This window comes from Scyliorhinus torazame, chromosome 22 (genome assembly GCF_047496885.1).
Source record: "Scyliorhinus torazame isolate Kashiwa2021f chromosome 22, sScyTor2.1, whole genome shotgun sequence".
In the NCBI taxonomy this organism is placed as follows: domain Eukaryota; kingdom Metazoa; phylum Chordata; class Chondrichthyes; order Carcharhiniformes; family Scyliorhinidae; genus Scyliorhinus; species Scyliorhinus torazame.
In genome coordinates, this window is record NC_092728.1 from 67831167 (window position 1) to 67855244 (window position 24078).

At 53.1% G+C, this 24078-nt stretch overlaps 1 protein-coding gene across 1 annotated transcript in view; it reads right to left on the minus strand.

Annotated features, from left to right (window-relative positions):
• Positions 1–24078, minus strand: part of cacna1ba (calcium channel, voltage-dependent, N type, alpha 1B subunit, a) — a 949382-nt gene that overhangs the window by 106339 nt on the left and 818965 nt on the right. The window contains exon 26 of the mRNA XM_072488273.1: positions 23655–23761. Within this exon, the coding sequence (XP_072344374.1) occupies positions 23655–23761 (107 nt within the window). The remainder of the gene's footprint in view (positions 1–23654; positions 23762–24078) is intronic.

The window sequence follows — 24078 nt, forward strand, 5'->3', positions numbered from 1 at the left end:
AACTATGTAATGATACCTATTCATTTTAAATATATATTTTTTTTCTGGAAGAAAATTACATATTGCTTCAAATCCAGTGAATTCCAAAAATTAAATTGCATGTGGAAAGATCCTGATAAATTCCACATGAAACCCTCATTATGTTCTCTCTTATTATCCAAACACATTTGCACAGAATTAGCTCTTTCATTTGTACTGAAATTCTTTTTGTTCCCGTGGTTATCACGTGCCATGCACGGAGAGGCCAAATCACCCGTCAAACTTCATCAGCCACTGATGGATGAAAGGAAGAATCCACTCTGTTGTGACAGAAAATGGAGGTTCCATTTATAGACATTACGAGCATGGCCTTAAAATCCTGCTGATGAATGGAAAGTGACACCACAATGACCTGGAAAGATGTGCGCACGGCCTGAAGGCAGGTCCTCGGCTCACTGTCTGCTGGTGCTTCAACCTGGGCCATTTTTTGGGCAGCTTGTAATTTTTTTGTCAGTCGTGGCTTGCCGTAGCTTTCCACTCTCAGGGACAGAGTGAGGAGGCTGGTCTCAAGTCTACCTCAGCCAGCATAGCATTTAAACCCCGTGCTGTTGCCGTTATTTGGATCGACATGCTAACCATCTAGCCAAGCACCTCAGCCAGGAAGCATTGTATCCAATATTATTTGCTGGGAAGTAGCAGGACTGAGAATGAACTAAATCTAAACTGAAAGTGGACCACTTAGGATTCATTCGTCAAATAGTCCTTTAAAAAAAAAGGTGTAATGGAAGAGGCTATGGATGGAGGGATACTAAAATGTGCATTTCAATGCAAGTTTTCATGCCATTGAACCAAGTGACCAGTTGTGAATTGTAGGCATAGCAAAAAAGACATGACTCTGTTAAAAATTAATTTTGCCAGGCAATGGTAAATAACAGATCAAGTTAATTTTCCTTCATTACTAATTCAATTCTGGTACCTTGCATCGTTGTATGAGGGGATTAGTTGGCTTCTTTGTTGTGATGTGTTTGTTGAATTCAGGAGATAAAAGTCAAAATGATGGTGACAATTACCCATCTTCAACAGTGAATGTGAAACTGTTCCACAACCATAATTAGTTTCACTCATTTGCCGACCGCAACGTCATTATTCAGATTACGGGGCGATCTGAATTTTGGTTCTTCCACAGCTGAACACTAACTTACTCTCATCTGCCAAGCAGGTACCAATAGCTGAAGTCAGACAATCAGGCAATTGATAAGTCTAGTACTAAATTCAAAAGGAACAACGCTGCGAGATTCCACACTCACCACAATGCTTTCTGCAGTGTTTCACCACAACGCTGACAAATGGTAACACCCATTACGTTGTTTTTTTAAGGTCATTGCGAGCTTTACAATTCCCACGATGGATACCTCACGTGTGTTCTTAAGCTACCTATCCTTGGGATATTAATGTTAAGGCATTAATATCTCGTTTTAAAAATACCTTCTGTGCCTTGACGGACCACAACTCTGGCTATAATTTTCAAACCATCTGAGGCCGGGTGCCAAGTGGCCAGTCCACGCAGACCCTGACACCATGGGATTCGACATCTTCTTCTCCTCTGAGCAGCCACTTGTTCAGCAATGCTCCTTTTGTCCTCAGCTTCCTCCACTCTGCCTTGCCATCTGACTCCCTACTTTCAAAAACCCAAAGAACCCTTCTCTCAACCCTTGCCTTCGACTCTCAATTTAACTTTCTGTGTTCCCTTTTTCTCCTTGCTTATCATCCTGGAAGTACTTATTGAGACCTCTTCTAGTTTGAGGTGATTGCTACAGAAATTGGATATGGTTGTGCTTAAATTTGAAGCCGATCACAAAAGGTGAACCAAGGATTTGTTAACATTCCAGACCAGACCCCAATATCCGTTGGGGAAAGGATACTTTGCTCCAGGAGTGGGTCCACTGACCAATAGGTATCTTTTATATTAAAACAAACTTTATTCTTAACACAGGATGAAATACAATAACGTCACAAAAAACAGCTTTTCAATTAATAATTAAACAATTCTTAAAATAAAAGGAAATACTTTTTACTGCTAACTTATACTTTTTCTGTCGCTAATTAAGCAAAGCCCATCACAGGTCAAAATCCACTTGCAAATAAAGTTAGCAAACACAGGGTCACTTGCTGTACACTTCAACAGACCTTTCTTGGAAATACTGTTTGGAGAGAGAGAGAAAGAGAGAGAGAAGGAGATCCTGCTGTCTGTGTCAGACCGTTGTTTAACCCTACAGCCTTTGGCAAAAGCTGCTACGCAGCAGTGCCAAGGTGCCCAGCTGCCATTTTGCTCATGCCAGAGATAGGTGCCCTATCTGGGATGTGGTGGCTCGATAACCCCCTTATAGGTGAATTGTGGCATTGGGGGAGTCCGGGGGTCGCATCGGGACATGTAGAGATCAGGGCGTCATTTCAAAGTGGAGCTTGTTAGTGAGGGAGTACATAGATACATAGAACATACAGTGCAGAAGGCGGCCATTCGGCCCATCGAGTCTGCACCGACGTATTTAAGCCCTCACTTCCACCCTATCCCCGTAACCCAATAACTGTGGGAGGAAATCGGAGAACCCGGAGGAAACCCACGCAGACACGGGGAGAACGTGCAGACTCCGCATAGACAGCGACCCAGCGGGGAATCAAACCTGGGACCCTGGCGCTGTGAAGCCACAGTGCTAGCCACGCGTGCTACCGTGCTGCCTGTACGGCCTGGGCGGGGTGTTCCCCACTGAGGTCCCAAAATGAAACAGAGTCCCGCTAGTGGGATCTTTCTCGGCGCTTCGGGCATCGGAAACGCTCTTGACACTGGACTCTGTTTCATTTCCGTTCAATTGCGCTATGTCTCCCAGATATTGCTCCACTAACCGTTCCTCATGAGTGAATCTCAACGGTAATCATAAGCAGGTTATTCTACTGGGTAGGGTCTGGTAACCCAATGCTCATTCCACCCAATGTCCGACGTGCAGACTCTATCCCAGTTAACACAACACAATGATCAAATGATTAAATTCAAACTGATTGTTCCATTCAGTAGCCCAGGAGGTCAGCTTGGCCCAGTTGTTAGCACTCTTTTTCTCTGAAGATGTAGTCCGTGACCTTATTAGATCCACATCCAGGTTAACTGTTTGATGTTATACGGAGGGAGTGCAGCACTGTCAAAGGTAGCATTCTTCAATCACAACATTAATCCGAGACTGTTTGCCTGTTCCAGTGGTATAGGTGGGTGAAGATCCCAGCTTTTCTTGAAATAATGTCATGAAATGTGTCAATGTTTGGGTTACATTCAAAATGGCTGTCATGTTTACCAATGTAACATTTAAGAATAAAGAAAGACTTGGATTTACATAAAGCATTTCATGTGCTCAGTGAACTGTAGACACTGTTGCAAAGTTGGAAACAAAGTAGCCAATTTATGCATGGCAAGTTACCACAAATAGCAATGAAATAAATCACCAGGCTATCTGTTTTAGGTAAGGGATAAATATTGGCCAAGGCACCAACAGAACTCTCATACTCTTCTTCAAGTAATGTTATGGGGTCTTTTACGTCCACTTGAGTCAGATGAGGTGTAAGCTTTTCAGTGTTGGGGATTATTTGCTTCTACTCTGGTTCGATGGGTTCTAAGATGGCTGATAAGTCCAATGTACGATCTGCAGACTGTACCACATGTGGGGCCTGTGGAGCTTGAGAGTTGTTTGGAGATTTGTGCACGCCCCCCGATACCTCAACTTCATTTCTCCACATTCCTGATGACGTCTCTCAGTGGGGCGCGATTCTTCGCTGCCGCGCCGGTTGGGAGAATCGCCTGGGTCGCCAGATTTTCCCGCGACGCCGGTCCGATGCCCTCCCGCAATTCTCCCAAGCGGCGAGAATGGCCCCGTCGAGTTCCGCGCGGCGCAGGGCGGAGAATCGCCCGAGACACCCAAAATGGCGATTCTCTGGCACCCCTGCTATTCTCAGGCCCGGATGGGCAGAGCGGCCAGCCCAAAACGGCGGGTTCCCCCCGGCACCGTCCACACCTGGGGCGAAATTCTCCCCCAACGGCGCGATGTCCGCCGACTGGCGCCCAAATCGGCGCCAATCAGACGGGCATCGCGACGCCCCAAAGGTGCGGAATGCTCCGCATCTTTGGCGGCCTAGCCCCTCAATGTCGGGGCTAGGCCGGCGCCGGAGGGATTTCCGCCCCGCCAGCTGGCGGAAATGGCGTTTGTTGCCCCGGCTGCTGGCGCGGAAATGCGGCGCATGCGCGGGAGCGTCAGCGGCCGCTGACAGTTTCCCGGCGCATGCACGGGAGCGTCAGCGGCCGCTGAAAGTTTCCCGCGCATGCGCAGTGGGGAGAGTCACTTCTGCCTCCGCCATGGTGGAGGCCGTGGCGGAAGGGAAAGAGTGCCCCCACGGCACAGGCCCGCCCACGGATCGGTGGGCCCCGATCGCGGGCCAGGCCACCGTGGGGCCACCCCCCGGGGTCAGATCGCCCCTCGCCCCCCCCAGGACCCAAAAGCCCGCCCATGCCGCCTGGTCCCGCCGGTAAATACCAGGTTTTATTTACGCCGGCGGGACAGGCAATTTCTGGGCGGGACTTCGAGCGGGGGGTCGCCCGCCCCCGCCCAATCTCCGGTACCGGAGACTTCGGCGGGGGCGGGGGTGGTATTCACGGCGGCCAACGGCCATTCTCCGACCCGGCAGGGGGTCGGAGAATGACGCCCCTGGTCGCTGCCGGCGGGAACAGCGCAAGAACGGTGGGGGGGTGGCCTGCGGGGGAGGGGGGGGCGCGGGGGAGAAGGGATCCTGCACCGGAGGGGGGGGGGGACCTCAAATGGGATGTGGCCCGCGATCGGTGCCCACCGATCGTCGGGCCGTCCTCTCTGAAGGAGGACCTCCTTACTTCCACAGCCCCGCAAGATCCGTCTGACATCTTCTTTCGGGGCGGACTCGGAGAGGACGGCAACCACGCATGCGCGGGTGAAGCCAGTTATGCGGCACCGGCCGCGTCATGTATGCGGCGCCGACTTTACGCGGCGCCAAGGCCTGGCGCGTGTAAATGACACGGCGCTGCTCCTAGCCCATTATCGGGCCCTGAATCGGTTCGGATAGGGGCCGTTTCACGCCGTCGTGAACCTCGACGGCGTTCACGAAGGCGCATAATTTCTATTTCGGAGAATCCCGCCCAATGTGTTTGGTACCAGTTGCTTGCTGGGTAAATTGGCTTGAGAGAGAACAGTGCTGTTGAGTCACTTTTTTTTTGTCATCGGGATTAGAGGATCTTGCGAAGACACCCCTTGTGGTACTTCTTCAGAGCTGTTTTGTGTTGCCAAAGTCTTTAAAGTAAATAGAAGTGTTGGCCTAGATTAACATCTCATTCAAAGATTACACTTCCAACAGTGCAGTGTTCCCTCAGTACTGCACTGCATTGTCACCTTAGATTAGATTAGAATAACCTCTTGTTTGACTATAAATTTGCTCCTATTTTAATACAGCCCTTAATGCTGCCCTAGCCAAGATCAATTTCTTCAGCAAAACAGTGGAGTTAAGTGAAGGTTGCTCGTTTGCTTTAACCACAACAGATGCAACATCAAAGCCGTGATAATACGACAACAACGAAAGAGAAAATGCTGGAAAATCTCAGCAGGTCTGGTAGCATCTGTAGGGAGAGAAAACAGCTAACGTTTCAAGTCCGATGACTTTGTCAAAGCTAACAGACAGAGAAAGTGGGAAATATTTATATCGTGGAGTGAGAATGAAAGATGAGTCATAGCCACAGAAACCCAGGGAAACTGGGTGCTAATGGCCACAGAAACCAAGGGGAAAGAGTGCTAATGGCAGTCTCCAGAGAGAACAAAAGATGTGAAAGTCCAAACAGCAGCAAAACTAACATCAGAGGTTGAACTGTAGATGTGGGGGTAGGGGAAGGGGGAAGCAAAGAGGGAAAGGTTAAGGAAAGTTGGATAAGATGGGGGGGGGGTGGCGGTTAAATATATTAAGAAAGAAAGAAATGGTAAAAGACAATTCAATGAAATGGGATAGAAACAAATGGGTCGAGTATAATATTACAACTATTTGCTTTGATATGGCACCTTCAGCATTAAAAATGTGGGCCCGGGCGCTTCACAAATCAGTGCAACAAAACATACAAGGAGCCAGGAAGGATGAGATTAGGAGAGATCACCAAAGGTCAGACTAAGTAGAGGGATTTTGAGGAGGTTTCTCAAAGGGGATGAAAGGGGGGCAGGGGTGAAGAGAATTACAGAAGGAGTCCCAAAGAATAGCAAGACATCAGAATAAATACTTCAGCCTGTGTTGTGCCAGGATAGACAGGAGCTAAAAGTCAGGAGCTTTGCCAATAAGCTCTCAATCTTGCATTCCAGAACAAAACGTGCTGAGCATTTATTGAGACTATCAGAAGATAAATAACGATGTAAATACTGAAGAGGTGAGCTCATGCTCTGAATGTGAGCTTGTGCCAAGCATTCATTAATGTCCAGCTTTTACAACTGACAGGACAACCAACATTTTATAACACAAACTAATACCTACTGGTGATAAACTCGTCATTTTATTGTCTCATATTCATTCCCGGCTCAGCTACACAAACGTTTGACATATTTTAAACAGCAGACCAAACACCTGTAAGTCCAGTATTAAAATTGAAATAGAAATGCCTGGGTGTTAAATTCTTTTATATATTTTTCTAGCTCATAAACATTAGCAGTAGATATCAAAATGATCCACAAATTGCCTACCCAATGCATGATGGCAATTATAAACAAGTATTACTGGAGCTGGGAATAACTTTCTTTTCCAGGCTAAATAATTGGACCTCTGTCTTACAATTTGCTTTAAGAATGTAATTACTCAAAGAGCTCGCAATTGACCAAATATGTAGCAAGTGATAGTAACACACTGGTTACGATAATATTTTGGGAAAGAGAAGACAGGTGATGTATCTAGTCTCCCTTCCTCACCATTTCCCAGCTGGATTCGGGAACTAGCTGTCCTCTCTTATCTTTTGAAATAAAGGGTGCGATTCTCCGTTCCCGCGCCGGTTGGGAAAATCGCCTGGCGCGCCATTTTTCCCCGCGACGCCGGTCCGACGCCCTCCAACGATTCACCCAAGCGGCGAGAACGGCCCCGTCGAGTTCTGCGTGGCGCAGGCCGGAGGATCGCCCGGGACACCCAAAATGGCGATTCTCCGCAACACCCGCTATTCTCCGGCCCGGATGGGCCGAGCAGCCTGCCCAAAACGATGGCTTCCCGCTGGCGCCATCCACACCTGGGGCGTCATTCTCCGACCCCCCGCCGGGTCGGAGAATAGCCGTTGGCCGCCGTGAATACTGCCCCCGCCGAAGTCTCCGAAGGGAGAAAAGTCGGCGGGGCGTTAATGGCGCCGCTGCCGCGGAGAATGTCACGGGTCTGCGCAAGGCAGCCGATTTTCGGCCTGCCGATATTCTCCCTTCCGGATGGGCCGAAGTCCCGTCGACGTGATGACCGTTCACGTCGACGTGAATCAAACCTCCTTTTCATCGGCGTGACCCGGTGCTCCAGGCTCACGCCGACCAGCGAGGAGGTGAGTGACGGCCTGGGGGGTTGGCTCTGGGCAGGAAATGGCGTGGCCGCAGACTGATTGCGTGAGGAGAGGTGTGTCTCGGGTTGTGTGTGTGTGTGCGCGGTGGGGGGGGGGGGGGGTGGTTAGAGTAGGCTGGGCTCCGGGGAGTGCCGGGAGGGGGTCCGTGCCGGGGTGGAGGTTGGGGGGGGGTCCGTGCTGGGGTGGAGGTTGGGGGGGGTCCGTGCTGGGTGAAGGCTGGGGGGGGGTTGGTCCGTGCCGTGCCGGGGTGGAGGTTGGGGGGGGGTCCGTGCTGGGGTGGAGGTTGGGGGGGGGGTCCGTGCCGTGCCGGGGTGGAGGTTGGGGGGGGGTCCGTGCTGGGGTGGAGGTTGGGGGGGGGTCCGTGATGGGGTGGAGGATGGGGGGGTCCGTGCCGTGCCGGGGTGGAGGTTGGGGGGGGGTCCGTGCTGGGTGGAGGTTGGGGGGGGGGTCCATGCTGGGGTGGAGGTTGGGGGGGTCCGTGCTGGGGTGGAGGTTGGGGGGGGGTCCGTGCTGGGGTGGAGGTTGGGGGGGGTCCGTGCCGTGCCGGGGTGGAGGTTGGGGGTTGGGGCGTGGTCCGTGCTGGGGTGGAGGTTGGGGGGGGTCCGTGCCGGGGTGGAGGTTGGGGATTGGGGGGGGTCCGTGCTGGGGTGGAGGTTGGGGGGGTCCGTGCTGGGGTGGAGGTTTGGGGGTCCGTGCCGTGCCGGGGTGGAGGTTGGGGGTTGGGGGGGGTCCGTGCTGGGGTGGAGGTTGGGGGGGGGTCCGTGCTGGGGTGGAGGTTGGGGGGGGGTCCGTGCCGTGCCGGGGTGGAGGTTGGGAGGGGTCTGTGCTGGGGTGGAGGTTGGGGGGGGTCCGTGCCGTGCCGGGGTGGAGGTTGGGGGGGCTCCGTGCTGGGGTGGAGGTTGGGGGGGGGTCCGTGCCGGGGTGGAGGTTGGGGGGGGTCCGTGCCGTGCCGGGGTGGAGGTGGGGGGGGGGTCCGTGCTGGGGTGGAGGTTGGGGGGCGGTCCGTGCTGGGGTGGAGTTTGGGGGGGGGTCCGTGCTGGGGTGGAGGTTGGGGGGGGGGGTCCGTGCTGGGGTGGAGGTTGGGAGGGGGTCCGTGCCGTACCGGGGTGGGAGGTTGGGGGCTGGGGGGGTCCGTGCTGGGGTGGAGGTTGGGGGGGGTCCGTGCCGGGTGGAGGTTGGGGTTGGGGGGGGTCCATGCTGGGGTGGAGGTTGGGGGGGGGGTCCGTGCTGGGGTGGAGTTTGGGGGGGGGTCCGTGCCGTGCCGGGGTGGAGGTTGGGGGTTGGGGGGGGGCTCCGTGCTGGGGTGGAGGTTGGGGGGGGGTCTGTGCCGAGGAGGGGGATGGAGGGCAAGTGAGTTGGTCCACCTGGCCAGGTGCCAGCCTCCAACAGTTGGACCCATGCAGTCCATGCCACCTGGCTGGGAGTAGGAGGGGATATGGGCAATGATGACATGTCGTCATTTCCCTCCCCCCCACCAGGCCGTCATGTTTTCAGATCATCCAGCGATGTTGGCCGCCGTGGTGGCAGCCGCTCATGTCTATGTTGCCCTGGATGAGGAGGAGGAGGAGGAGGAGCGTGCCAGAGAGGCGGCGCAGGCTGCCGCAGAGGGGCAGGCGGCAGCCGCCCAGGCTGGAGGGACACCTGACCAACAGGACGAGGAGGGGGAGGATGACGTCGCGGCCCCACGGCAACGGAGGCACCCGAGGGCGCCCCGTGTGTACCGGCCCCGGCAGTCATACCAGGACCTCACGGACCGGGAATGCAGGAGGAGACTCCGGATGAGCCGGGAAACCGTGGCACACATCTGCCACCTGCTGGCACACCTGTCACCGCGTGGCACTGGCGGGGGACACCCTCTCCCGTGTCCGTCAAGGTTACGGTGGCCCTGAACTTTTATGCAACGGGGTCATTCCAGGCACCGAGTGGGGACCTGTCCGGCATATCGCAGACATCGGTGCATCGGTGCATCCGGGCAGTGACAGATGCCCTATATGCCATGGCGCACCGCTACATCGCTTCCCCGTGGACCGGGCCAGCCAAAATGCCCGGGCCGTGTGCTTCTCTGCCGTGGCCGGGTTCCCCATGGTCCAGGGCTCGATCGATGGGATGCACGTCGCCGTGCGGCCACCTGCAGATAACAGGCCGTGTTCACTAATAGGAAGGGGACCTATTCGATGAACGTACAGGTGGTCTGCGACCACCGCATGATGATCCTGCATGTCTGCGCCCGTCACCCAGGCAGTGTACACGACTCATTCATGTTGTCGCGGTCATCCATCCCCGGCATGTACGGGGGACGCCATCCCCGGCTGAGGGGCTGGTTGCTGGGCAACAGGGGCTACCCATTGCGATCGTGGCTGATGACGCCTATACGGAGGCCACGCAATGAGGCGGAGAACCGCTACAATGATGCCCATGTAGCGACAAGGGGAGTGATCGAGAGGTGCTTTGGCGTGCTGAAGATGCGTTTCAGGTGCCTGGACCTCTCTGGAGCGCCCTCCAGTATCGGTTAGATAGGGTCGGCCGCATCATTGTGGTGTGCTGCGTCCTGCACAACATAGCCAAGCAGAGGGGCGATGTGCCGCAGGCAGAGGAGGGCGGAGTGGAGGAGCAGCAGGAGAGGCCCAGTCCTCCCCAGATGAGGGGGATGGGGGCAATGGTCAGGGCAGACGGGGTAGACACAGGCGGGTGGCTGTCCACCGTTACCGGCTAGCCCAGCGGGCACGGGACAAACTGATAGACGCCCGCTTCACTGACTAGATGGGCGTGGGAATCGGGTAGTATGGCCACAGACCGCACAACATGGCAACAGCCAACCACCCACACCCCCCACCCATCCACCCCACCCAGCACCTCACCCCCCTCCCCAACCCCACCCACCCCACCCGCATGCACACCACCCCCCCCCATTGCCGATCCACCTGCGGCACAACGGGCCGGGCTCACACAGTTGCGGGTGGACGCGTGTCTATCGCAGGCCATGGAGGATGATGACAACCCGCCCTGCGATGAGCTCCTGGCTCTACATCGTTGGACTATGTCTGACCCATGGCCACAGTACCACCATCCACCCGGACCATCCCTGCATGCGGCTGTGACACTGCAGCGCACGGTCCCGTCCTCTGCCCGGGGGTTGTTGATGGCGGCCCAGGGGGAAGGGGGCAGACTCACCTGGGGCTGAGGTAAGACCACCCCTCACACACACACTTGCGCTCAACGTACATGACACCCCCGCACACTTTGGACAGAGCACAAAGGCAGCTCTGTAGGGTGTAACATTGACTTTAATAACCAAAGGAGTTCATGCACGTGCCCTAGCCCCTAAAACTCATCTGTGCCCTGCACTCGTGCCAACTTACTCAGTGTCTAATTGTTTGGCCTTACGAGCCCTTTGACTACGTCTACGTGGTTCCCCAGACGGTACAGCAGAACTGGAGGTGGACTCCTGTGATTCCTGCCCTCTGAAACTGGATCCCTTTGGCGGCCGTTTCCTGGGGCGTCCTGGCCTAGATGGGCCAGGCTGCGGCCCGGGCGACTGGGATGGCGAGCTGCCAGCCTGTCCTGCCGTTGCCCACCCGATGCACCTGGGACGGAAGGGGGCCTGGGACGGAAGGGGGGGGGAGTCCGAGGTGTCGCGGTGTACCGGGACCTCCCCTACAGAGGGAGCCGGGACGGACCACACCACCTCCTCCTCCCTCGGGGTGCCCGATGGCCCCCAGGCCTCTACATGGGTGGGGGATGCGAACGGACTGGCCATCCGACGCCCCCCCGACATCTGGCGCTGCCAGTCCTGGAGGCCCGTGCTGGTATCGACAGGGGTCTGCAGGTTTGCAGCCATGGAGCCCAGGGGGTTGGCAAACCCTGACTGTGACAGTGCGACGCCGGCTCGCACATGGCCACTGGCGCCGATGCCCTCAGCGATGGCCTGCAGAGACTGGGCCATGGCCTGCTGAGACTGGGCCATGGCCTGCTGAGACTGGGCCATGGCCTGCAGAGACTGGGCTATGGCGTTGAGCGCCTCTGCCATCTGGCGCTGGCACTGGCTCATGGCCTCCTGTGAGAGGGCAGCCATTTCCTGGGACACAGACGCCGCCTGCACGGAAGGCCCCAGGCCTCGCAAACCGTTCCCCATGTCTGACACCGTCGCACCCATTGCCTCCACCGCGGACGCCACCCGTGCGGTGTCAGCCTGGGTGGCACGCATGACTGGCACCACTCCCAGCTCCTGGACACGGGTGGACTCCTCCACCTGCGACCGCAGCAGCCGCAAGCCGCCCGTCACCCTCTTCGCTCGTCTCCGGGTCGGTGGTTGTATCGGATCTATGTGTGGATGTGGTAACTGCAGGAACCCGGGATCCATCTGGGCGGCAGATGTTTGCTTGGGCTGGGCTGCCCTCCGACCGCCCGGTCCCTCTGCTGCTCCTACCTCCACCTGCTGTACCGGGACGGCTGTGTTGTGCGCACCAGTGAGTGTACCAGACGCCTCATCACTAAAGTGCCCAACCGTGGTGAGTGTTTCTGCGATGGTGGAGGGTGTTGGTGACAGCAGTGGCGTTGTGTCGTGCTCTTCGTCCCACTCTGAGTCCATGGCACTTTGGGGTGGGGGTTCGTCTCCACCCATCCACTCTGAGTCACTGTCCGGTATTTTGTCTTCCTGGGTAGTGCTGTCCCGGGTAGGGGTGTCCTGGGTAGTGCTGTCCCGGGTAGGGGTGTCCTGGGTAGTGCTGTCCCGGGTAGGGGTGTCCTGGGTAGTGGTGTCCTGGGTAGTGGTGTCCTGGGTAGTGGTGTCCTGGCTCGGATGTGACGGGGGCCTGTGGCTGCCCCCCTCATCGCTGGGTGGTCGCTCCCGCAGGTGACGGGGGTGTCGTCTCCCTGTTGCTCCAGGTCTCTCCTTCTCCCGTGGTGTGCGAGGGGCATCCTGCGGGCATCGCATGCTGGAGGGTGCGGGTCTCTCCGTCTCCCATGGTCTCCGAGGGGCATCCTGCGGGCGTCGCATGCTGGAGGGTGCGGGTCTCTCCGTCTCCCGTGGTCTCCGAGGGGCATCCTGCGGGCGTCGCATGCTGGAGGGTCCGGGTCGCTCCGTCTCCCGTGGTCTCCGAGGGGCATCCTGCGGGCGTCGCATGCTGGAGGGTGCGGGTCTCTCCGTCTCCTGTGGTCTCCGAGGGGCATCCTGCGGGCGGTCTGCATCTGCGGGGATGGGTGCCTGGACGTTTGGTCCTGCGATACACAATGAAGCATGCATGGTTAGACATCAGGCAGTGATCAGGTGATACGGGGAGGGAGATATAGGGGAGGGGGGATATGGGGACGGGCTGTCGGTGGCTCACTCGCTAGTACGCCCCCGACCTCTGCATCAGCAACCTCCCGGTCCTCAGGTCCACCAGCCAGTTACAGGGCCCTTTCCTCGTGTACGGTCAGTGGCCTCTCATCAGCGGACCCTCCTCCAGTCCTCACATGCTCCCTATTGTTGTGTGCGCGCTTCTCCTGTGGGGGGGGGGGGGGGGCAGGGGTAAAAGGCAACAGTGTTAGGCAGGTATATGAATGCACGCCATCGGTTGCGCGTGCATTGCAGAGGTTAAGGTTAGGGCTGGATTCACTTGGGGATATGGGGGAGGGGGGATATGGGGGATATGGGGGAGGGGGGATATGGGGGAGGGGGGATATGGGGGATATGGGGGAGGGGGATATGGGGGAGGGGGGATATGAGGGAGGGGGGATATGGGGGAGGGGGGATATGGGGGAGGGGGGATATGGGGATTATGGGGGAGGGGATATGGGGGAGGGGGGATATGGGGGAGGGGGTGATATGGGGGATATGGGGGAGGGGGATATGGGGGAGGGGGGATATGGGGAGGGGGGATATGGGGGAGGGGGGGATATGGGGGATATGGGGGAAGGGGGGATATGGGGGAGGGGGGATATGGGGGAGGGGGGGATATGGGGGAGGGGGGCATATGGGGGATATGGGGGAGGGGGGATATGGGGGATATGGGGGAGGGGGGATATGGGGGAGGGGGGGATATGGGGGAGGGGGGGATATGGGGATATGGGGGAGGGGGGGATATGGGGGACGGGGGGATATGGGGGATATGGGAGGCTCACCCTGCCTGCTCTGACGAGGTCGTTCACCTTCTTGTGGCACTCGGTGCCTGTCCGTGGTGTCAGGGCCACAGCGGTGACGGCCTCTGCCACTTCCCTCCACAAACGCCGGCTGTGGCGTGGGGCAACTCTGCGGCCGTGCCCGGGATACAGGGCGTCCCTCCTCTGCTCCACCGCGTCCAGGAGCGCCTCCACATCGCGTGACTCGAACCTCGGGGCTGAGCGACGGCCAGCCATCCAGTCGGGTGTTGCGGTCGGGTGTTCCGGTCGGGTGGGGGGGAGCAGCGCAACCTCATGAGCCGTCACGCCGTGCAGCGCGTATGACGCTGCACGGCGTGAACCACTGCGCAAGCGCGGATCCCGTTACGTCGCTGCTAGCCCATTTCGGGCCGGAGACTATCGACCCATTTTTCCGACGTGACGCAAGTCGGATTTGCGCTGTTTCTTGCGCCGATCGACGGACTTTCCGCCAATAACGGAGAATTTCGCCCCTGTTCGCTGCCGGCGGGAACGCTGTGGGGACGGCCTGTGGGGGGGCGAGGGGGGTTCTTTCACCGGTGGGGGACTCAAATGGGGTCTGGCCCACGATCGGTGCCCACCGATCGGCGGGCCGGCCTCTCTGAAGGAGGACCTCCTTTCCACCGTGCCCCGCAAGATCCATCCGATATCTTCTTGCGGGGTGGCCTCGGGGAGGACGGCAACCACCCATGCGCGAGTGACACAAGTTATGCGGCGCCGGCCGCGTCATTTACGCAGCGCCAATGCCCGGTGCTTGCTGACGACGCTGCTTTCGCGACACGCCCCCCCGAGTTTCTCGCGGCCCCAATCCTAGCCCATTTTCGGGCCCTGAATCGGTTGAGATTGGGCCCTTTCGCGCATCGTGAACCTCGACGGCGTTCACGACGGCGTGGGCACTTAGTCGCGGGAGCAGAGAATCGCGCCCAATGTTTTCCTCCGGGCCTCAAATTCTATTTTACCACCCCTACTCAAACAGGAACCTGGGGCGGGATCTCCGACCCCACGCCGGGTCGGAGAATCGCCGGGGGCTGGCGCGAACCCCGCTCCCGCCGTGTCCCGAAGTCTCCGCCATCAGAGATTCGGCGGGGGCGGGGAATCGCGCCGCGCCGGTTGGCGGGGGCGGGAATCTCGTCGTGCCGTTCGGCGGGCCCACCCCCGCCGTTTCTCCGGCCCGCGATGGGCCGAAGTCCCGCTGCTGGAATGCCTGTCCCGCCAGCGTGGATTAAACCACCTTTTGAAAGACGGGACAAGGCGGCGCGGGCAGGCTCCGGGGTCCTGGGGGGACGCGAAGCGATCTGGCCCTGGGGGGTGCCCCCACGGTGGCCTGGCCCACGATCGGGGTCCACCGATCTGCAGGCGGGCCTGTGCCTTGGGGGCACTCTTTTTCTTCCGCCTTCGCCATGGTCTCCACTATGCCAGAGGCGGAAGAGACCCCCTCCCCTGCGCATACGTGGGGATGACGTCACCAGCCGCTGACGCTCCTGTGCATGCGTCGCCCGGCAAAGACCTTTTGGCCCCGGCTGGCGTGGCGCCAAAAGCCTTTCCCGCCAGCCAGCGGAGCGCAAACCACTCCGGCGCGGGCCTAGCCCCTCAAGGTGAGGGCTTGGCCCCTAAAGGTGCGGAGACTTCCGCACCTTTGGGGCGGCCCGACGCCGGAGTGGTTCCCCCCACTCATTTACGCCGGAACCCCCCGCCCCGCCGGGTAGGGGAGAATCCCGCCCCAGGTAACCCAGTCCTTAATTCTCGAACATTCCTGCGAAAATAAATTGCCCAGATTTCCCTTCGTTGACACTGTTAAACCATGCGCAATTCATTTTCAAATCTGTGCTCAGGAAATAGCTTTACTTTATCTAATTTCTACATACACACAAAAATCTCAAAAGACTTTTGTCAAGATCCTTCTATCCTTTTCCTCTTCATACAGTAGATTTCCAGGATCCTCAAAGCTCGGGTTTCTCCTCGGTTCAGCAGTCTCCTCTGGACCCTTCAGCATTTCCACATTGAAGACAAGGTTCAAAATAGCTTCATCAAGGCCATTTGGCAACCTCCAGACCACCCCTTTGACATCATGACACTCTGGTCATCACACTGTCCAGCATAAAACATGCTTTATTCATTACCTGCCAACACTTTTAAAGACTATCTACCAATCCCCACCCTGATACCATTTTGCTCTGTAATCACCAGCATCTGACCATTTTATATGCCATTTACATTTGCAATTATTTTACATCATTTTGTGACTTCACCCCCTGTCTGCCTTTTCACTTGTCTCGCCAGATCCTATGACTTTATCACTCAACAGTGGGCAGTATTGCCCACTGTACCCAATGTGATGCCATTTGCAAATGTTGACTCTTCGGACAATATTCCATTCTTTAAGTTACAACCAACTTCAAAAGCTATGAGACGCTAATGGTAACATAAGAAACCCCCTATGCAATGACAGCCTTTGTTTGTCATCCACGAGCCATGCATCAAACCAACTTAATAGCTTACCAGGCATTTCAGGGGTGCATACCCTGTGATTAAGTCAGCATGTTGATCAGTGTCAAATTGAAATCTGGAAGCTAACATCCTCTGCCTCATCCTCATCAGATGTGTAACCTCCTCAAAGAATCCCAATGAAAAGATCAGATATGATCTACCGCATCTAAATCAATTCTGGCCATGTCTAAGTAGACTGTATTTTTACAGATGATTCCTTCTGCTATTCTTCCAAATCTGAAACAAATTCCTTACAATAAAGGTAAGTCTGTAAATCATGTAGTCTACTTTCATCCCTTTCGAAATGCGAAGATACACTTTCACAGACTTCAGTAGTGAACACAAAAGGTATTTATCAATAAGAATTGTACAGCAGCCACGTGGCTGTAACTTGCTTCCAAAATGTGTCTGCCTCAGAGCCTCTCTCACCATGGAGTGATTCCACTCTCTGCGTCCCGATTGGTCATCAAGGCCAGGTGACCCTTACTCTGCTGTGTTGCCCTTCAAGGGATGTTTACAAAACAAAATTGAAGTCTCATTTGCTACTTCCCAAACTATTGGACGATTACTCAATTACACTGAGGCAATTATTGTTGCAGATAACTGAAATCACTTCAACTATCCCTATCTTTACCCATGGGCAGAGATTGCCCAAATCCGGGACCTTATTCACCTTCAGCTTCCTAATTTCTACCTCACCTTCCCTTGTCTGTAGTTCGCTTTTTCTCTTTTTTTCTCTCTTAACTCATCCGCATTTCCCTCATTCAATGGTAAAAATAGCAATCAAATAGTAAGCTATATCCCACTTTTCTTTGCTCCTGATATCCTTTTAAAACGGTTCTGTTATTGCTCTTTAATTTTTTTCTCTATCGATCCCTCATATTTGTCCCTTGCACATCTCACCAGTTTGTTAATTCCTGCTGGTTGATATTGCTATTCCCCTGAACTCATTTCTTCTTCCCTGCATAAGACCTTTCTCGACCCCTAATGTTGCCACTGGATTTTCTTCCTCACACATATTAGATTGTCGTCTTGTTTTATCTATGATAAATCGCCCTTCGCAAAATAAAAGCTAATTGCTTAAAACTCTCCTGTTCAGTAGTTCCATTCATTTGATTCTTTTTGTACAGCACCACTAAACAGTTGAAACAACAATCTGAATGGACCAAATGGGCCTTTTTGCCTTGTTATCCTACTGTACAGATTTGGTGCATCTGAATGCCTTTCTGCACTTGTCATCGGCTGCCTTTCAATGAAAGCTCTTGTGCAGGAACCAAAGCAGAAGTGATTTGATCTTATATAAATATTTTATTATAGTAAGTCAGTTTCAGGGGAAAAAACATATCAAACGAATAGAGAAAACCCATCCTTCTCACTTTATAACCTCTAATCCATTAATTATCTATGTAAATGATTCAAATTAACTTGCCATTAACTTCTGGAATGCAGAGTTAAGAAATTATGTTCCTCTATTTTCACAGATAGAATTTCAGCTTATTTGCTTCTATTTTCATCTATTTCTATACATTTGTGCTAAATTACCTGAGTTGTTTTCCTATAATTCAGAAGTGCCAAAGTCATAATTAACATTGCTACAGTTGAGTCGCTACTAAGGCCAGGTTTTTATTTAATGCAATTCCTATTCAACCAAGTAGAGATATGTAAATCAGATGGTTGGTGATGAAGAACACAGAATGCCTCTTTGCTCTAAGTCTCACAAAAAATTGGAAGAAGGCCATCTTAGGGGTAAATATTACGCTGGGAGAGGGGAGAAGCAGTCTGTACTGCTCGTCCCCCAGGGGCAATGTCGGTTGGACCCTGTAGAGACATCTCTGTTGACGGCAGCATTCCACCCCTCAATCAAATTAAGGAACACACTCCCTCTAGAGCTGCCGGCAAATCTGATTTTGCAGTCCGAGCAGTGCCAGAACTGCGCAATGGGCACTGCTGGGACTGCAAGGTGGCCCTGCGATGAAGAGGACATGGCCTTCAGAGAAAAGTAAGTCCAGGGAGTTTGGACGAGGAGGGATGGGGGAGACTCGGGAGGGTGGAGAGGGGTGCTTGGCGGGTGGGTTTTGGGAGCCACGCTGGGAGGCACAAAGGAGACGTACCATCTTGGAGGGGGTGGGGGGGGGGGGCTACCCTCCTGATGCCTCCCATAGGAGGTAAGACCTTCCCTTTTAGTCTTTTCGTCAAGTTTGGTGAAAAATGCAGCCCCCACTTTGGTCTGCCTTCCAACGTATTGTGGAAGCAGAGGCTCTTAATTACCCAATAATTGACCATTTTAGGGTCTCAACAAACCTATGGGCTGGGTGGCCTAGCAGTCACCTTAATATGGGGACTGGGTTAGGGGTGAGAGGGAAGATGGTGGTCTGTACACCAAACATATTTTATGTGCCCCCCCCCCCTCACCTCCAAACATTCATAGTGGGGGCTGGGTTGATGGGGGGGGGTGGCTGGAGGTGGGGGGGGGGGGGGGGGGTTGCATGTTTACACTGTGCTTTACTCTACACACACACAGTGGTTTCCCAAAATAAATTACTCCTTCCCACATCGCTATATTTGTTTTTCATCTGTGTTCCTGTCATGTATAAATCGCAATGAATGTTCACATCTTACTCAGAAAATCGGTTACGTTTTCAACATGGATACACTTCAGTCACAACAATTACTCAATACACATGAAAATGCTGCTGCAGGAAGATAACATGCTGGGAATATGTAGTGGCTCAGTCAGCATCTCAAAAGATAGGCTCAGATTTTAGGTGGGCTCCTTCATAATAGATCTACTGAAGGATCCTCGCTGAACTCCTCCTTCCTATTTTAATGCTGCCTGATCTACGATGCATTAATCACACTGTCGCCTTTTATTTTAGGTTTCAGACCTTTGTACCCTTGACTAAGAGACTATTGCTAATATGATCCATATTAGGAGAGTCTAATAAATCCTGACTAATATAATTAGGGGAATGCAATAAATCCCGATTGTCATTACCAATACCAATCAATGGTAACTGTGATGAATGTTGGAAATTTCTATACAGTTTGTATTATATATACCTGTTGCAGTAATGTTATTAAAAGCCTGTGTTAGGGTATATACATATCTGTTACAGTAATATTTTTTAAAATTCTGGTTTCACTAGAGGCAGACTTTGGGTGCAATTCAAGTAAATGGGAACAAAGTCCCACAGTGAGAATGTTTAGCCGCATGTTTCCAGGTGCTCGCTGCCATGGTTATGCAACACCACTCACGTTCAATAAAGGGCCTCAGCCGGGAACGAGCGGCCGAGGCCGCAAATAGCCACATTTTCTACACCGAGGAGATCCACTCGCCGGAACTCCTCAGAGATTGGGTTGCCATCTCTGAGACCACCAAAGTGACCCCGTACCTCCCCCCCACTAACCCCAAAGTACTATGGGAGTGTCCTGCCCCCCCACCCCCCACTCCCACCCCCACCTCCACCCCCACCTACCCCTGCACCCACCCCAAAGCCCACGCAGGGCACTTGTGGCCCGATCTTCAGCACGCAGAAAATGCCAGCTTGACACTTCGGCAATGCCAATGTGGCACCCTAGCAGTGCCCCTGCCAGCTGGGAGTGCCACATGAGCACCGTGACAGTGCCAGGCTGGCACCCTGGTGGCACTGCTGCCACTGCTAGGGTGCCCAGGTGGTACCAGCCGTGCCAGGGTGCCTCTGCCCAAAGAGCATACAACTGGGAACCTCCAATCCACTGGGACACCCCCACGAGTGCCATTTCGTCTAGTCCCCATTTGTGGAGACCAGTACTGGAGATTTACCAGGATGCTGCCTGCATTGGAGGCTAGGTCTTATGAGAAAAGGTTGAGGGAGCTAGGGCTTTTCTCATTGGAGCGAAGGAGGATGAGAGGCGACTTAATAGAGGTTTATAAGATGGTGAGGGGGATAGATAGAGTGGACGTTCAGAGACTATTTCCTTGGGTGGATGTAGCTGTTACAAGGGGGCATAACTATAAGGTTTGGGGTCGGAAATATAGGCGGGATGTCCGCGGAAGGTTCTTTACTCAGAGAGTGGTTAGAGTGTGGAATGGACAGCCGCCTGTGATAGTGGAGTCGGACACTTTAGGAACTTTCAAGTGGTTTTGGATAGGCACATGGAGCACACCAGAATGACAGGGAGTGTGACAGCTTGATCTTGGTTTCGGACAAAGCTCGGCACAACATCGAGGGCCAAAGGGCCTGTTCTGTGCTGTACTGTTCTATGTTCTATGAACGGTGCTCACCTGAGGTCTCCGAAGCAAAGGGGATAGAGTCACACCTCTGATGTCTTGGGAAATCGCACATTAAAGTGAGACTAGGGGCGGGATTCTTCCGTAATTGGCGGGGCAGGCAACTCCGGCGGGACGGAGTGGCATGAACCACTCCGGCGTCGGACCGCCTCAAAGGTGTGGAATCCTCCGCACCTTCAGGTGCTAGGCCCGCCCCAGAGTGGTTTGCGCCCTGCCGGCCGGCGGGAAAAGGGCTTGGTGGCATGCCAACCAACGCCGAAGGGCCTCCGCCGGCTGGCGTGAGTTGGCGCATGCACGGGAGCGCCAGCATGTGCTGGCATCATCCCCGTGCATGCGCAGAGGGCTTCGTTTCCACACCGGGAATGGCGGACTGGTACAGCCTCCAGTGCGGAAGATTAGAGTGGCCCCACGGCACATGCCCGCCCGCGGATCGGTGGGCCCCGATCGCTGCCCAGGCCACCGTGGGGGCACCTCCTGGGGCCAGATCCCTCCGCGCCCCCCCAGGAACCCCGAAGGCCACCCGCACCATCAGGTCCTGCCGGTACGGACCTACTCCAATTTACGCTGGCGGGACTGGCAAAAGACTGGCCAAGAAATCTGTATCCAGAGGACTGTATGAATCCTTGTTTACTAACTTTATTTTTACGTGTCTTTAGACCTGAGATGGGCTTTGCCTAATTGGAGAAAGCGTCAGTTAGAAGTTAAAGTGTTTCCTTTCATTGTTATGAAATGTTCAACTGTAAGCTATTTTCTGTGATGATAATGTGTTTAATCCAGTGTTAAGAAAAATGTTTGTTTTAATATAAAAGATAGTGATAGGTCAGTGAAATCACTCCTGGAGCGAAGTTTCCTCACAGTTTCAATTTTTTTTTTTGACGTGTTTGGGGTTCTTGTCTGGGATCTTAACATATACAAATGATGCCTCAATCACTCAAGTTCTGACTTCTATCACAATCAGCATCGTCACTAACACTGTGTGGGTAGAATCAGGTCAAACAGAAAAGAAACAAGGGCTAATTCTTTCTTTTAAAATGACTGGTCGTGACAATAACTCATCGGTCCTGCAAAAATATATCAGGCAAAAAATCCTTTATGCAGGATAATATATTGCATTTGCAAAATTGAACTGAATTGGCTCCAGAATTAATTAATTATTCCAGGCAAGATTTGCTATTCAACCTTATTGAAATGCCTGTTGCGGTTATTATGAAGTGAGGATGGTTTTAAATATTAATAGCGGTTCATAAGTTTAATACACAATGTCTGCTTTATTTGAAACTAAAATCTGAGAAAAAAAATACCAGCAAATACGCGCTTTCTCAAATTGCTTTTCTCCATCAATCTAAAAGCTTAGTTTCAAGAAAGTTAATGAGAAAAATTGCCATAATTTTCTCGAAAACCGCTAGGACCAAGTGACTTTTGAAGTCAAATAATGTAATTAAAGATAGGAAGTGACCAAACGGTTTTGGAAAACCAAAGACCGATTTAAAGTTACAGCAACTGTACAAGAACTGCGATACAACAAAATCACTGAGTTTGCCGTACATCATCTCAAATTCACTCAGGAACTTGTTAGCATATGTAGACTTTCTCGTTCAATTGCAAGAACATGGCACATGATTTTTTTTTTAAGCATTAAAAACATATGTGCACTCAATCTACATCATAATGCGTATAACACACACCCACACTGACATAATCACAAAAGCAACGGTACAAATTCTGTTTGAAGATTGCAAAGAAATCCTTACCCGAGGAAACTCCTGTTCAGATCCCGCAACCAGGGAAGAAAGGAAACAGGTCAGTTGCAAGACAACAACAAGAGCAGAACTTATATTTTCTATTATTGTTAATTAGCTAGTTAAGGAGTTAATGCTTGCTCATTGGGTAACACACTCGTTGGGAACATTTCTCTTTTAATTCCAGGCTTTGAATTTGAATTCAATTTTGAACTTTTTGCCTGCGGATGCGGTGAGCAAGCCAAAGGTTCATTGACTTTGGCGGGACTGGAAGATCCCACTGGTGGGAGTGGCCGGAAAATCCCACCCAGTTTCTATTGTCAGGAGGTTTAGTAACTGGAGGACGCAGGTTTAAGCTAAATAATCTGAGGAAAGATGAGGGCATTTTTTTAATGTAAAGAATTGTAATGATCGCGAATGCACAGCCTTAAAGTGTGGTTGAGAAAGATTCACAAAGAATGAGCTGAATTTTCAAAAGAGGTGCGGGTCGGGATTGGAAGCTAGTGGGCCCTTAATTTTCCTCTGCCGGCCATTTTGTCAGCATGGTGCCATAACCCCACTTCTCAGTCGTTTTTAGAGAGGCCACGTGGCATCACAATTGGAAACCTGGCTGCAAAAGATGGGTGGCTGTTTTGGATCAACTTAATCCAATTTAGGAGCCTGTTGATGACAACTGGTATTTCCACACAGCATTTAGGCAGCCCACATTGGGTTGGGACATGTTCAGGCCAATGTGGTGGCTCAGATCAGAAACGGGGGCGGGAGGGACCACTTCAATCCACGAGGGATTCTAATTGGATGGTAAGCCCATTCTGACGTTTAATGGATCATCCCTTCCAAATAACGGTGGTCGTGTCTGGAACCTGTCATGCAGCTTCGGGACCTAGGACTGTTCCCCGTGAAACTTCAGTCCAATCCTTCAGTCAGAAATTGGATAAAAGCTTGAAAGGAAAAATACTACTTTGGGGCAATTTGGCCTCCACCCAAGGAGCCGCCTCTGTGCAGCTATGTTCACGAGGCCTGGCTTCTTGTAAAAGCGCTCGGTCTGCAGCCCTCTGTGTTCTGACAGCCAATCACCCAGCCACTATTGTGGCTGAAGATCACCTTCAAGCTCATGAAACTTGACTTCTTTGATTCCGTGAACAAAACAGAGCAGAAATTAATATTTTAAGAGCCAAAAAAATAAAAAAAATGTAAAGTATTTTCCAAGCTTAACATAAATAGCATGCAGTTGGATAATTCAACTGAACAATATGTGAGATGCAAATTATATTTTTACTTAACCTGAAGTTTACAAGGGCTAAGACACGCTGCCAGCGAGAACGGAGAATTTAGCGCTCAGTCCAAATTTCATCTACTGAAGTGGGACCGGAGAATTCCGTCAACGGACGGAGAATTCTGGGCAGAGGAAAAGTGAGTCCGGAATGGTAAAGTTGTTACTCACGTAAAAGCAAACGCCACAAGAGCGCCACTGACGACAATGAAATCCAGAATGTTCCAAAGGTCTCGGAAATAAGAGCCAGGATGCAGTAACAGGCCTAAATTAATCATCTTATGAAAGGAAACGAGATAACATGAAATTCACGTGTAAATATGCAAAACAATTATTTGCTTTGTTGCAATTATTTCGGATTATCTTGCTTTTCTGGATCATTAAGGCTATGGCCTAGAAATTTGATGTTGCAAGCACGTGAGACAGACTTTACGCCAGCGACGGAGGTGGCTCACCACTGCCCACCGGTGGGATCTTCCAGTCTCACCGTAGTCAATGGCCATTTGTGATGCTCACCAGCCACGCCGTCGGGGATCACCTTTGGCAGGATTGGAAGATCTCATCGGTGGGCAGGGCCAGCAAATCCTGCCCACGG